Source organism: Schistocerca gregaria, chromosome 1 (assembly GCF_023897955.1).
Source record: "Schistocerca gregaria isolate iqSchGreg1 chromosome 1, iqSchGreg1.2, whole genome shotgun sequence".
In the NCBI taxonomy this organism is placed as follows: domain Eukaryota; kingdom Metazoa; phylum Arthropoda; class Insecta; order Orthoptera; family Acrididae; genus Schistocerca; species Schistocerca gregaria.
In genome coordinates this window covers 160,293,375-160,306,710 of record NC_064920.1, presented here as the reverse complement: position 1 = coordinate 160,306,710, position 13,336 = coordinate 160,293,375, and the positions used below count along the sequence as shown (strand labels likewise).

Below are 13,336 nucleotides of genomic sequence, written 5' to 3'. Positions count from 1 at the left end.
ACTTGTGCCAGCAATCTCAGGAATTGGATGCATGTAAAAGGACATTCAATGCCCTTTGCAGGTGCCCATGATCTGGCATGAGCCAACTAACCATGTCAGTGACTGCTACTTTTGTGTGGTTCCTTCTATCAAGAAGGGAATATTTAAGAAGAAGAAGCAGACAGTGATCTAGACTAACATCCCACCTGCCATATCCAGTTCTACATGAAGGAGGATTGCCGATACCTGGACCACCAACGGATTACAAGATTACTTCTGATGGGGATTCTGAATGTCCTGAACCTGTACATCACAAGATCCAGAGATTCTTCCAAATGTATCAGCTGATGTTCCACAAACATTGTCTCAAAATGAGTTAAGTGATCTCATTAGAGATTTGGGCTCTCTAATGCCAAGGCTGAGATTTTAACATCAAGACTGCAGCAGCACAATTTTACTGGAAAGCAAATGTAAATGTTTCATTCTACCGCAGAAGAGAGCAACAATTCACTCATTTTTTTAACATGCAAGATAGTCTTGTGGCATGTGTAGACATAAATAGTCTAATAGAGTCTCCCAGAATTAATTATAATCCTGATGAGTGGAGACTCTTTATTGATTCATCAAAGCTGATCTTAAAAGCAGTGCTTTTACATATTGGTAATGAGCTTCCTTCTATTCCACTTGGGCCTAGTGTGCATATGAAAGAGTCATACCAAAACTTGAAAATTTTACTTGAAGCCATCAAGTATAATGACTCTCAATGGCAGATTTGTGGTGACTTGAAAGTAGTTACACTGCTATTAGGTATGCAGTTAGGGAGAATATTACGAGTGAACCTGTAGTAGACCCTAAAAACATTCTGCTCCTGCCCTTGCACATCAAGTTGGGTCTCATGAAAAACTTTGCTAAGGGAATGAACAAAGATGGTGACATATTTAAGGCCTTCAAGCAAAAATTCCCTTACTTTCGTGATAGTATAGTAAAGGAGGGCATCTTTGTAGGCCCACAGATTTGAGAGCTTTTTGGAGACTGTACTTTTGATGGAATCATACAAGATGATAAGAAGCAAGCACGGGAATGTTTGACAACAGCCTGTTTACAGTTCTTAGGGAACAAACGAGCAATGAATTATAAGGAGATTGTAGACAACATGTTGTCATCTAATAAAAACTTAGTTGCAAGATGTCATTGAAAATGCATTTCTCACATAGCCATATTGACTTCTTATCTAAAGATTGTGGTGCCATAAGTGATGAACATGGGGAGCGATTTCATCAAGATATTGCCATATTTGAGAAGAGGTATGCTGAAAAGTGGAGCCCTAATTATTTTAGCAGATTACTGCTGGACTGTCATAAGGGATGTTCCCGAGTATGGGTATAAAAGTCAAGCACAGCGAAAACGGTTATCATCTGAATTTATCTCTGAACAAAATATGTAATTGTATATACTGTACATATGGACATTTAACATCTTTAATCCTTTATATACATTTGTGACCAGATAATTTATATATTTTCTTTTGTGCTTTACATAGTTCTGATACAAAGTAGACTTACAAAATATTTTCATTCATATAATATTATCTTCATTTTTTCTTAACATTTTACTTTTGTACCTCCAGAATTGCACTGAAATTTATCAATGCATAGCCCGTAACATAATTCAGGTAATTATTCACTTAATATTTGTTACGCTGAATCTGGGAACATGAATGTATATTTGGTTAGTGAGTTATTTATACCAAAATTTAGATCACTTTTTTTTGAAAAGCGAGAGCTAGATACTTATGAAGATGATGATTTTTTATCATTTTATACTGAAATAAACATAACTAACTCAAAATCATGCAATTTACACACTTTCACTTCAAATTTGTTGTTCAGTGTAATAAACGAATTTAAAGTTTGAGCAAAAATATATGCCATGTTATTTATCAATTAGACAGATTAGTGTAATAGTCCAGTGTTTTATTGTCCAATATACAGTAAATGAATATTTACTGTACTGGAGTGAAGGTACATAAATACAGTATATGCATGATTAAAATTTTTTACTGTACTTGTGTGCATGATACCTGACAAATTTTACATAGCCCAGTGAGTTTTTTGTAATCTGGAAACTTGTCCAATTTGGAAAATTATTTTAGTCACAGGTTGTCACATGTTGAGCAAGTTTTACTGTAGCCTGTGGTCCTAATGGTAATTCGCACAGTGGGAAGACATTGCATAAACACAAAGAAAAAAATTGTTGCTTTCTGACCCTATATATCATTGATTATAGTCTTCTAGAGAAAGTTTTACAAACAATAAATATTAGTTCTATCTCAATGTGTCCATACTACCAGCAGTATTTATCTACCTTTTTCCCCCCTTTTCTGTACAACTTCACAGCATCTTAATTTCACAATACATTTGACTGTTTTGAAATTCTAGAGCCTAATTCTTGCTCAGTTTACTAATGTACAGAAACAATCATATGGTTCATTATTTCCTATGATATAATAACTCTTAACTTTACATTGATTTTCACCCTTTATAATCCTGTCATCAAATGCCATAAGAAACTGTATAGCTTTAGTGCGAACTGTAGTTTTCTGAGAAGCAGCACTACCTACTGTATCATACACTATGTTACAATTTTTATATAAATATATAAAAATGAAAGCTTATTAGAAAAAGATTTCTCAGATCTGTAAACGACTGCAAGAACAAAAATAAGAACATACACAATTATCTCTAATCCTGCCTCACAAAATAAAAACATATAAAAGAATGTAACAACATGTCTTGCATACCTAATATACTCTTGAGTATTTCCCCACATGTTGTCTGTGTACTGAAATAAAACAGCTGCTGCTGATGACCAACACCATATCGTGGGTGATATGGTGCACTAGTTGACAGACGCACACGCTGCACAGAGTAATCCGATTTGATAAATAAAAGTATCTTCTCATTCTCCAATAGCAACTGTAGGATTAAGCGGCGTGTGAAACCAGAGATGCCATGCAAGAATGATACATCTGTGAAAAAAATTTGTATCAACATAACGCAAAATTTTTGAAGTGACTATGAAAAACAGTACATGGAATGGAAATTGTATTTTTAATTTTATTGCTGTAACTTCCTCTTCAGCACAAAGCACGATTTCTGTTCTGCACACATTAATAAGGTTACACATTAAAATAAGAATTATTTTTAACTAATTAGATATATTTAACAAAGTACAAACACTTTCAAGAGAGTGCCCTGCACCTCAAATTCACATCACAATCAACAGCCCTTTTGGCTGCAGAAACTTTACCGGAAATCACTTTATAATCCATTTTTCATAAAACACAATATCACAAATAGTATAGTTTTCGAGTCTAAAAAATAAAAGTAATTATTTTTCAGACTAGCAAAGAAGTGTGTGAGTTTTGCTGAATTTGCAATACTGATGCCAATTCTTGTAGATTACTTTCTCCCTGGTTTGAGATTATGAAAGTGTCATTTGTGACCTGTGACTATACAGAAGTAAGTGCCATCTTCTTCTGCTTAACAGAAGCAAGGAATTGTTGCCTGACAATCTTTGAGCAATAATGGCTTTTTTCCTTATGTTTTCTAAACACATATTTTGAAGCATTCTGACTTAACACCCCCCCCCCCCCCCCCCCCCAAACTGCCCACCACTTTTTTTGCTGCCTTATAATTCTGTATTATTACGATTGTTTACTGCTGTGGAACAATTATATATCGCACCTCATAACCTATCTTCATATTTTAGTATTTCGTCTGTTTATATTTTGACTGATATATGCTGTCTCACAAATGCTTTACAAGTGCACTGAACTGCTCTCTTGTGGAAGCTTTCTATCTGACTTGTTATCGATGTTGCATTCGGACAAAGTATGTGATCAAATACTGTTGTGTGTGTGTGTGTGTGTGTGTGTGTGTGTGTGTGTGTGTGTGTGTGAAAGAGAGAGACAGAGAGAGAGAGAGAGAGAGAGAGAGAGAGCTCACTTAATACATACCTTGAATTGTCTTCTGTTCGTTGATAACATCACACAGTACTTTGGACAGAAGCCTTTGGTTTGATGGGTGGCACCAGCAACATTGGGACAAGAACTTTATTGTTGCAGATTCCAGCGCAGCATATGATTCACTTCGCAGTTCACATCTGTGATATGAAGATGAAATAATTAGTCAAAGGAAAGGTGGAGATTCAGCATGAAAGAAGCAACTTCAATATAATAATAATAATAATAATAATAATAATAATAATAATAATAATAATTACATTGACTCAGGATATGTGTATTAAATTCCTTACAGGAATGTATTAAAACAAAAGTGTGTTGAAATCTTAAGCACTGTAACTAACAAATAAATATACCACAACTGAGTACTATGAAAACAAGTGTTACCTTTTAGGTATCCTCGAGCTAGTAGAATCCACACCACAACTTTTTGTGCAAAGTAAATGAAGCAAGGGCAGCCAGAAAACAGAACCTTCTGACGAGCCCAACCAGTCACGCATTTTGCCTTCAGAGCATACTTCAGCAAAAAATTTTAATATCACTGTTATAGTGTCTACCTGCAGCATGTGAAGTCCATCTAAAGGATGACAAAGAAAGAAGTAGAGGTATATACAGGAAACAGCATTAAACAGGTTACTACACAATACAGGGTGGCGAACGAAATGTGTTACCAATTGTTTCTTTCACAATTTACGATGCACATTAGATATCCCGCTGGGATCTCTACAGCAGTACCAGCAGAGCTTGGAAAAACAAATGAGTTACGAAATGACGTGTAATTCACGATACTGCCGCTAGGAGACTAGTAAGCAGCAATGGCTGACAATGGAAGACTGACGACACAGCAACGATTGGCAATTGTGTTACTTTTTCATGAAACGAAAAGCCTTGTTGTGACTCAGAGGCGTTTTCGACAACAGTTTAACACACGATGGGTTCCTTGCAAGAAGATCAGCCACATTTGTACGATAAATTTGTACAGGAAGGAACAGTATTGGAAGTGAAGTGGTTTCGGCCTAAGCCTGTTTGTTCACTGGAGAATATTGAAGCGATACGAGTTGCTGTACAGAGAAGTCCTGGGAAATTGTGTAGAATAGCAGCAGTGTAACTGGGAATATCCAGACGCTCCGTTCAATGCATTCTGAAAAGTGACCAATGCATTCTGAAAAGTGACCTCCATATGTACCCATACAAGATGACCTGTGCACAGAAACTCGCTGAAGAACACAAGCAGCAGAGACTATGGTTTGCTCAGTGGGCGGAGGATAAGGAAGAAACTCTCAACAACGTTTGGTTTTCAGATGAGGCGCATTTTCATTTAGACGGTGTGGTTAACAAACAAAATGCACGCCTTTTGGTCCACTGAAAACCCACAAATGCTTCATGAACGACAACATTATGCTCCGAGGATTACAGCGTGGGCAGCAATTTCCAGTCACGGACTTATTGGACCCTTTTTCTTTGAAGAAACTGAACGGCGAGCGTTATTTGAGCATGCTTTGCAATAGCTTCATTCCACAGCTTCTTGCTACTGGGTTGCCCTTCAACACGCAGTGGTTCATGCAAGATGGAGCAAGGCCACATACTGCAAACACTGTGTTGGAGTTTTTACACGAGCATTTCGACATGCGGATCATTTCACTCAGGTTTCCAGGTTACTTCAATGATGGATAAAATTGACCCCCAATAGTCCAGACCTCAATCCATGTGAATTTTTTCTTTAGGGGGCACCTAAAGGAAAAAAAATTTCCCGAAATGTCCATGTTATTTAATGAAGCTCAGAAGACCTATTCTTCAAGCTTGCAGTGAAATTACGGAAGACATGCGCCATAGGATAATCACTAACTTCAGTGTTCGTTTGAAAGAAGTTAGGAAATGAAATGGTGGACATATTGAGCATATGCTGAGATAGAACAAATCTCCTTGGACGGCTCTTCATTGTAGTGTAAGTTCCTTTCAGATTGTATTCACATTAAAGTTTATATTCAAAAACAAAATGGTAATACATTTCGTGCGCCACCCTGTAGGTACATAGTTCTGTACTGGTTCATTATGAGCAACTACATAAATATCTAAGAGATTGTAAAGCACTGTGAACACTCAGAAAGAGTGGTAGGTAGGATATATAATATTCGGAAATCGTGTTTGACTGCAAGACATAAGAAATACTTGTAGTGTGACTACACAAGGACGTGAATAAATTTAACTTATATCTTAAAGTATTGTTATACAGACACTACAAAAAGTTTCAGGCTGAACGTATTGACGAGAGTACATGTTATTCAATTAAAGAATTTACAACCTCTTGCATTAGATGCTTCATGCTAAATTATATGGCAGCAGAGAGTTCTAAATACAAGAAGCATTTTGTGGTTTCATTAAAATCATTAGGAATTTATTTGCCAACTTCTAATTTTACTTCACAATAAAACAGATCTATGAACAGAAACACTGAGGAGCTAGTTTTTACTGATTGCAATACCTTTCCTTTTCCTCTAAATGTCTAAAGTAACCAACGAAAAACATGTATCCGTAATGCCGGAAAATGAATGTTTAGTTAGGACACAAATTTAAAAAAAACTTACTTATTAATTTACTTACAACCATACAATTTCAAGACACATTTCTTAGTGGAATTAATCAACATTTCAAACTTATATCAGGCAGGAACTACAGATTAGACAAAATGCAGATTTTTTCAGCAAATCGCACAGAAGAAACTTCTCAGATTGTGAGCTGCTAATGAAGTAATATTGACACATTTTTCCAACACTTCTTCAGATAAAGTAAAGATGATAAATAGGAAACTATCCAAATGTTTCATCAAGACAATGCAGTCACTTGGGCGATGACCCCCGCAAGATTTATTTACTACTTACTAGATGTTACAATTTTTTGTTGATGGCATGAGAAGCATAGAAATTTCTTTTCTTGACAACTATTTTTATCATACTCAGTGTGTCTTGGTTTAGTGCCTAATCATAATATATACTCATCACTTATATTTATACAGGATGTTTTATTTAGAGGATACATTATAAATGTGCTTGAGCAATGAAGTGAGTTATTCGTATTGTTGTTTCGCACTTAAATACATTTATAGTGATACTGCTTTCAGCCTATGCGTTTTTGTCTATAATTCTTAAACAAAACTCATTCTTTATTCATATGATTATCTTTATAAAAGGGACAGTCAAACCTAGACAGATGGAAAAAGGTAATTAAACCTTTTTTGCTTCCAAAGCAATTGCCATAATCATTAATAAACTGTTAACACATTTATCATGCTGTGAGACAAAGATGTTTATTCCTTGATGGAAAAGTATTTGTAGTTGTCTTCCAAACAATGCACCTCTTCATCTGAAGCAAGTCAAAGCCATGAATGTCTTTCTTCAGGGCTCCCAAACCATGGAAATAGTAAGGGAAGAGACCGGGCTGTATTGAGGATGCATAAGGATGTGTGCAATTTCCATATTTTTGGAACCCTGAAGGAAGACATTTGGGGCCATCGATTTGCTCTGGACTACGAGGAGCATGCCTATAGGACAGTCACAGTTCTACATCTACATCTACGTCTACATCCATAGTCCGCAAGCCACCTGACGGTGTGTGGCAGAGGGTACCCTGAGTACCTCTATCGGTTCTCCCTTCTATTCCAGTCTCGTATTGTTCGTGGAATGAAGGATTGTCGGTATGCTTCTGTGTGGGCTCTAATCTCTCTGATTTTATCCTCATGGTCTCTTCATGAGATATACGCCGGAGGGAGCAAAATACTTCTTGACTCTTCGATGAAGGTAGGTTCTCGAAACTTCAACAAAAGCCCGTACTGAGCTACTGAATGTCTCTCCTCAGAGTCTTCCACTGGAGTTTATCTATCATCTCTGTAACCCTTTCGCGATTACTAAATGATCCTGTAACGACACGCGCTGCTTTCCGTTGGATCTTCTCTATCTCTTCTATCAACCCTATCTGGTACGGGTCCCACACTGCTGAGCAGTATTCAAGCAGTGGCAAACAAGTGTACTGTAACCTACTGCCTTTGTTTTCGGATTGCATTTCCTTGGGATTCTTTCAATGAATCTCAGTCTGGCATCTGCTTTACCGACGATCAACTTTATATGATAATTCCATTTTAAATCACTCCTAATGCGAACTCCCATATAATTTATGGAATTAACTGCTTCCAGTTGCTGACCTGTTATTTTGTAGCTAAATGATAAGGGGTCTATCTTTCTATGTATTCGCAGCACATTACACTTTTCTACATTGAGATTCAATTGCCATTCCCTGCACCATGCGTCAATTCACTGCAGATCCTCCTGCATTTCAGTACAATTTTTCATTGTTGCAACCTCTCGATACATCACAGCATCATATGTAAAAAGCCTCAGTGAACTGCCGATGTCATCCACCAGGTCATTTATGTATATTGTGAATAGCAACGGACCTATGACACTCCCCTGCGGCACACCTGAAATCACTCTTACTTCGGAAGACTTCTCTCCACTGAGAATGACATGCTGTGTTCTGTTATCTAGGAACTCCTCAAGCCAATCACACAGTTGGTCTGATAGTCCATATGCTCTTACTTTGTTCATTAAACGACTGTAAGGAACTGTATCGAACAAATAATCTTACAATTTTATATGATAATTAATTGAAACCCTCAGCTGGCAACAGGTGTTGTTCATATACCTCGATAGAGACAGCTTGAAATGTGTGCCCCGACCGGGACTCGAACCCGGGATCTTCTGCTTACATGGCAGATGCTCTATCCATCTGAGCCACCGAGGCAACTGCAAAACACTTTTCCATGAAGCCTCTGACTACCTTACATCGCAGTGAGACAACAATGAACAGCTTACTTACTTTGTTTCCATCTGTCTCATTTTCATTCCTTGCATGTACCACAAGAAATACAAGTAACATTAAAGAATAATTAGAGGTAAAATAAGAAAATCTTGCAGAAGTATGTGCAATGAGGTGAAAACCAGAACAAACTGCTGGATAATAATTATGGTAGGATGGTTGACTACAATTTTTGACAATGAAGGATAATCATGTCATCAGTACTGCTTTCAAGTGGTCACCACTGTCAAAATATTCTCAATAATGACCCTGTGTTTGAGAGTCCTGTTTAAACTTCAAGGAAAAATAGGACATTTACATTCCATCTTGTTCTGTCTATTGTAATCCAACTTTACTTGCATGAATAGCCACTGCCAAACTATGAAAGATGCCAAACATGCTGCACACACAACACAAGTGACTTCAACAGCTGCTTCACAATCCGGGCCACTTGGATACTTCTTTCCAGCACAACTATCTCTGAAGTAACAACAAGGAAAACTCTCCATTGCACGCCACTCAGATTTAATGGCAAGATGGCCCTGTGGATAGCCCGCAAAAAACTGAAGACAGATCAAGCATGAGAACAGGAAGGAAGTGAACTGAACTCTGAAGAAAAAGTGAAGAAACACTGAAATAGTCCACAGACTACAATATAGAGCTACCTGACAGAACAAAGGTGTTATGGTTAAGTGGTCACCGTGTCGAACTACCAAGCATGTGAGCCTTATTTGAAACATCCTTGTCTCATTTATTTTTATATACTTTTTCCCCCCAACAACATTTGAACTGCGAATCTGGTCACTGGAATCTTTGTTCTCTTTCTTTAGCCTTGGCAGATGTCTTATTATACACTGGTTATAGAATATGAGTCATGTGGTAAGAATAAGTTACCATTGCAAGTAAACATGATGATTAGCGAGAGCAGATGAGATACCACATATATGTCTCACAGAAATGAAAAAACAAATGCGTGTGAACTATGCTACAACAAAGGAATTCAAGAGTCAAACCTTCCGAAATGGAACACAACTTCAGAAATGTTAAAAACGTAAGTTTAGAAAGAGCACAGAGGAAGTGTGTGATTGTGAAACAGTTGCATAATTTGTTGCAGATTATGTGAAAAACTATTGTGTTGTCATCATTACCTCGGGAGTGATCATGTTCATATTCATAAGAACACCTAAATTGCGCAAGGAGGCATATCTCACTCACTCGGCATGCATACAAATGAGGTGCATTGGTAAGAGATTCCTCTCATATGACACACATACTGTCACTAATGTCATTTATGACACACCAGACATGTTTTCTGTGGAGGACTTGGTTGACTTGTCACCTTGTCATCAAACATTTGCGGTTATTTTACGCATTGCTCCATCTAGGAATTTCCATTATTTTATAATCCAACTTAAAGACTTCTATAACAGTTGCAAGTTGTAAGTTGTGATCACAGTTTATTTACACCATAGGCTAAATTGTTGTATCTGCCAAATGAAATGATTTGAGTGGTAACTCACTCAAACAGCAAAAGGGGAGGCAAAAGGGGAGGGGCATGAGACAATATTACAGTATTTACTCAATTACATGATGGTTTTTTTCCCCCAAATTTGTCATTAAAAAAACTATAGGGTCTTATATTTGCATTTAAACTATTGCTGCTGAGGTCAATGTTTTTACACTGATTGATAGACTGATGTAGTGGCCACCTTACATTTACAGGTGAAGTTCAGGCTACTAGGGTCACATGTGTTCTATTTGAACAGGCATACAATAAAAGTTCTCATACATGTATGGAGACCGTACACAAATGTTAATACAGTAGAACCCCTCTAATCCGACCTTGGATGGTCCATCACTCCGGTTAGTCTGATGATGCTTAGGCTCGTGAGCCCGTGCCGACTTGTCACTGACTGGACGCCTGTCAGGCCATTGTTGCGGTGTCTGTCGCTGTGCTTATTGTTATACTGTACATTATTGGGCAGTTTTATTCTTTGTTGGGACTAAAAAATGTCGTCGTTTGCTTTATTCCCTGTCCTCTACAATACTTATTATCGTAGATTCATTGCGTGTACAGTTGTCTGTTTTTCAACATGTCTGAATTCAAACGTAAACACACAGCTCTTTCACTAAACGAAAAATCACAGTGCTACAATGGCTGGATGAAGGATAACACTCCAGAAAATTGCAAAGGAATGTCTTTTAGTTCTTAAATCGTTTAATTTTTTTGGTACTAAATGTCTGTTTATATTTTGTGCAATAAATAGTAGATTTTTTGGATAATCCGACCTTTTTTTCGTTCCGACCATGGTTCCGGTCCGGAAGGTGACGGATTAGAGGGGTTCTACTGTAGTGATTTTTCAGTGAAGTTAACGGTGAAAATGTTGCCCTTCAAAAACATTACTTGATTTTATACATTAGTCAATATTTAACTTGATTGTAAAGAGACTGTAGTGATTTACCAAATGAGTCGTAAATGAAAAATTCGTTTGCTGTTCACATATTAAAATACCGGGTAAGACAGTTACAGAAATTTCATCACCTTTAGAACAGGATGGGTACATTCAGATGAATCAAGAAAGAAAAATAATCCAGAATTAAATATCTAAATAATGAAATAAACCATAATAAACCGACAAATTCTTATCATGCAAATAACAAATTCTTATCATGTGAATAAATTGCAGCAGAGAGACTTAACCATGGAGATAGTATGGAGATAATATAACAAGACATTCCTAGATCGCGGGATGAGCAAATGTTTTAGAATTTTACACAACTGTGATTGTGATCTCTTATTTATGTATTAGTTGGTAGCGGTACATATTATCGGCACCACTGAAGATATTGCAGCCTGTGTCCACAGATGCTCAAGCACAGCATTACAGAAGAGTTGGAGGGGGAACAGTGATACCGGCTGAGAACTAGGACAAGTGCGGGGAGGTGAGTAGTGAGTGTGCTGCTAACCATGGGAACCTATATGATGTACTTAGGCTTTTGATGAACATCTGCCATGTTTAAACTGCAGTTTGCCTGGATCTATTTGAATTGGCCTTAAAATTGGACAGATACACAAAAATGGTATACATTTGTGCATAAGATGTAAAAGTCTACATGAGGCCAGTAGCATATTTCCATGTTTCCTGCAAGAATGTTGTTACTTGCTGAGAGGTATGGTGGGAATGATAGGGGGTGTGTCAGCTGCTGTACTATGCAGCCATTGAGAGAATGACAGGTACATGATTGATATGTTTGGAAACAAAAGAACATTGTAACATTCTCACACCCATAAGGTAGCAAAATTCAAGGAGGAGGTGGGAACAGCTGAGTTCTCAGGTTCCACTGTAACTACAACCTCAGATATCGCAGTGTGTTTGGTAAGAAAAGTGAAATTGACAGTTAGGATATAAATTTAACAACTGTTTTATTAGGATGATGATTAAAAATGGTGATACCACAGTAAACCATTTCTGTGTGTTTATTTTTCACATATTATCAACATGCACACAATCAATAAATGGCCTACATTTAAAATAGATACAATACTAACTTTTAGGCAGATATTTAATGTCAATAAAACTCTCTGTAATTCTGACTGGTCAGAATATGTTAGAAATAAATTTTTCTCAAGATGCCTCTTAAAAGAAAATAAATATGGAGGGGAACAGGGGGGGGGGGGGGGGGGGGGGACGACGACACACCATTACATTCACGAAGTATACTTAGGTCAAGAGGGTAATATATTCTGTGAAAAACGGAGTGGGCTACAGTTATTACCAAGAAATTGCTGCTGAATGCCGAATACACTACGAGTTATTTGATGGTGATCTGAACTGAAATTACAAATACAACAGAGTAAGAGTTATTAACTGTGAATTATGAATTTAAACAGAAATACTGCAAAGCGCCATTCTCAACAATGACAAAAAATATAACCTGTTTGGAGTTAGACTTCAAGAAGTACAAATTTCCTCGTTATAGTTTTAGGAAAACAGTTATATATAAGCGAACAAGAAAATTCCAAGATTTGCATATTTTACAACGTAACTTAAGTGGTTAGCAGATAGATCTAAACTTCTTAGTGAATACTTTTTTGGATAATATAAATAAATAAACAAATAAAAATAAACTACTCACAGAAATAATAATAAAAACAACTGTACCTTGAGGAAAACTGGTTGCATTATTGCAGCAGGAAGTCCCATCATCCATATCTGAGACCAATGAACTAGGATCACGAAACCCGGCCTTTCTTGACGATGACTGAGTCCCTTTGTCTGCATTGTCACTTAGCTGCTGTTCCTCTTGATGACAGAAATCTGGTGAATACATGAAAAATATAAGTCTGCCAGCTTTTGCAACAGTTGCCAACAGAAGTAAGATCCTGTGGATAATTAGGCTGTATTGTTTTCCTCTCATACTACTTCAACAACTCTAGTGTTTCAACTACTTCACTGGAATCTTTTGGGGATATCTAATGCCCAC

The 13,336-nt window shown here is 37.0% G+C and overlaps 1 protein-coding gene and 1 non-coding gene across 4 annotated transcripts in view; both read right to left on the bottom strand.

The window, feature by feature from the left end:
- The window catches only part of LOC126335421 (baculoviral IAP repeat-containing protein 6-like), a 311,044-nt gene that overhangs the window by 54,137 nt on the left and 243,571 nt on the right, over positions 1-13,336 (bottom strand). For all 3 annotated transcript variants that reach the window (XM_049998701.1, XM_049998709.1, XM_049998717.1), the window contains 4 exons: positions 13,015-13,170; positions 4,391-4,580; positions 3,998-4,143; positions 2,780-3,007 (listed from right to left, as the gene is read on the bottom strand). In XM_049998701.1, coding sequence (XP_049854658.1) covers positions 2,780-3,007; positions 3,998-4,143; positions 4,391-4,580; positions 13,015-13,170 — 720 coding nt within the window. The remainder of the gene's footprint in view (positions 1-2,779; positions 3,008-3,997; positions 4,144-4,390; positions 4,581-13,014; positions 13,171-13,336) is intronic.
- Trnat-ugu (transfer RNA threonine (anticodon UGU)) lies at positions 8,724-8,797 on the bottom strand. Its single transcript has one exon. It is a non-coding gene; the product is annotated as a tRNA-Thr (tRNA).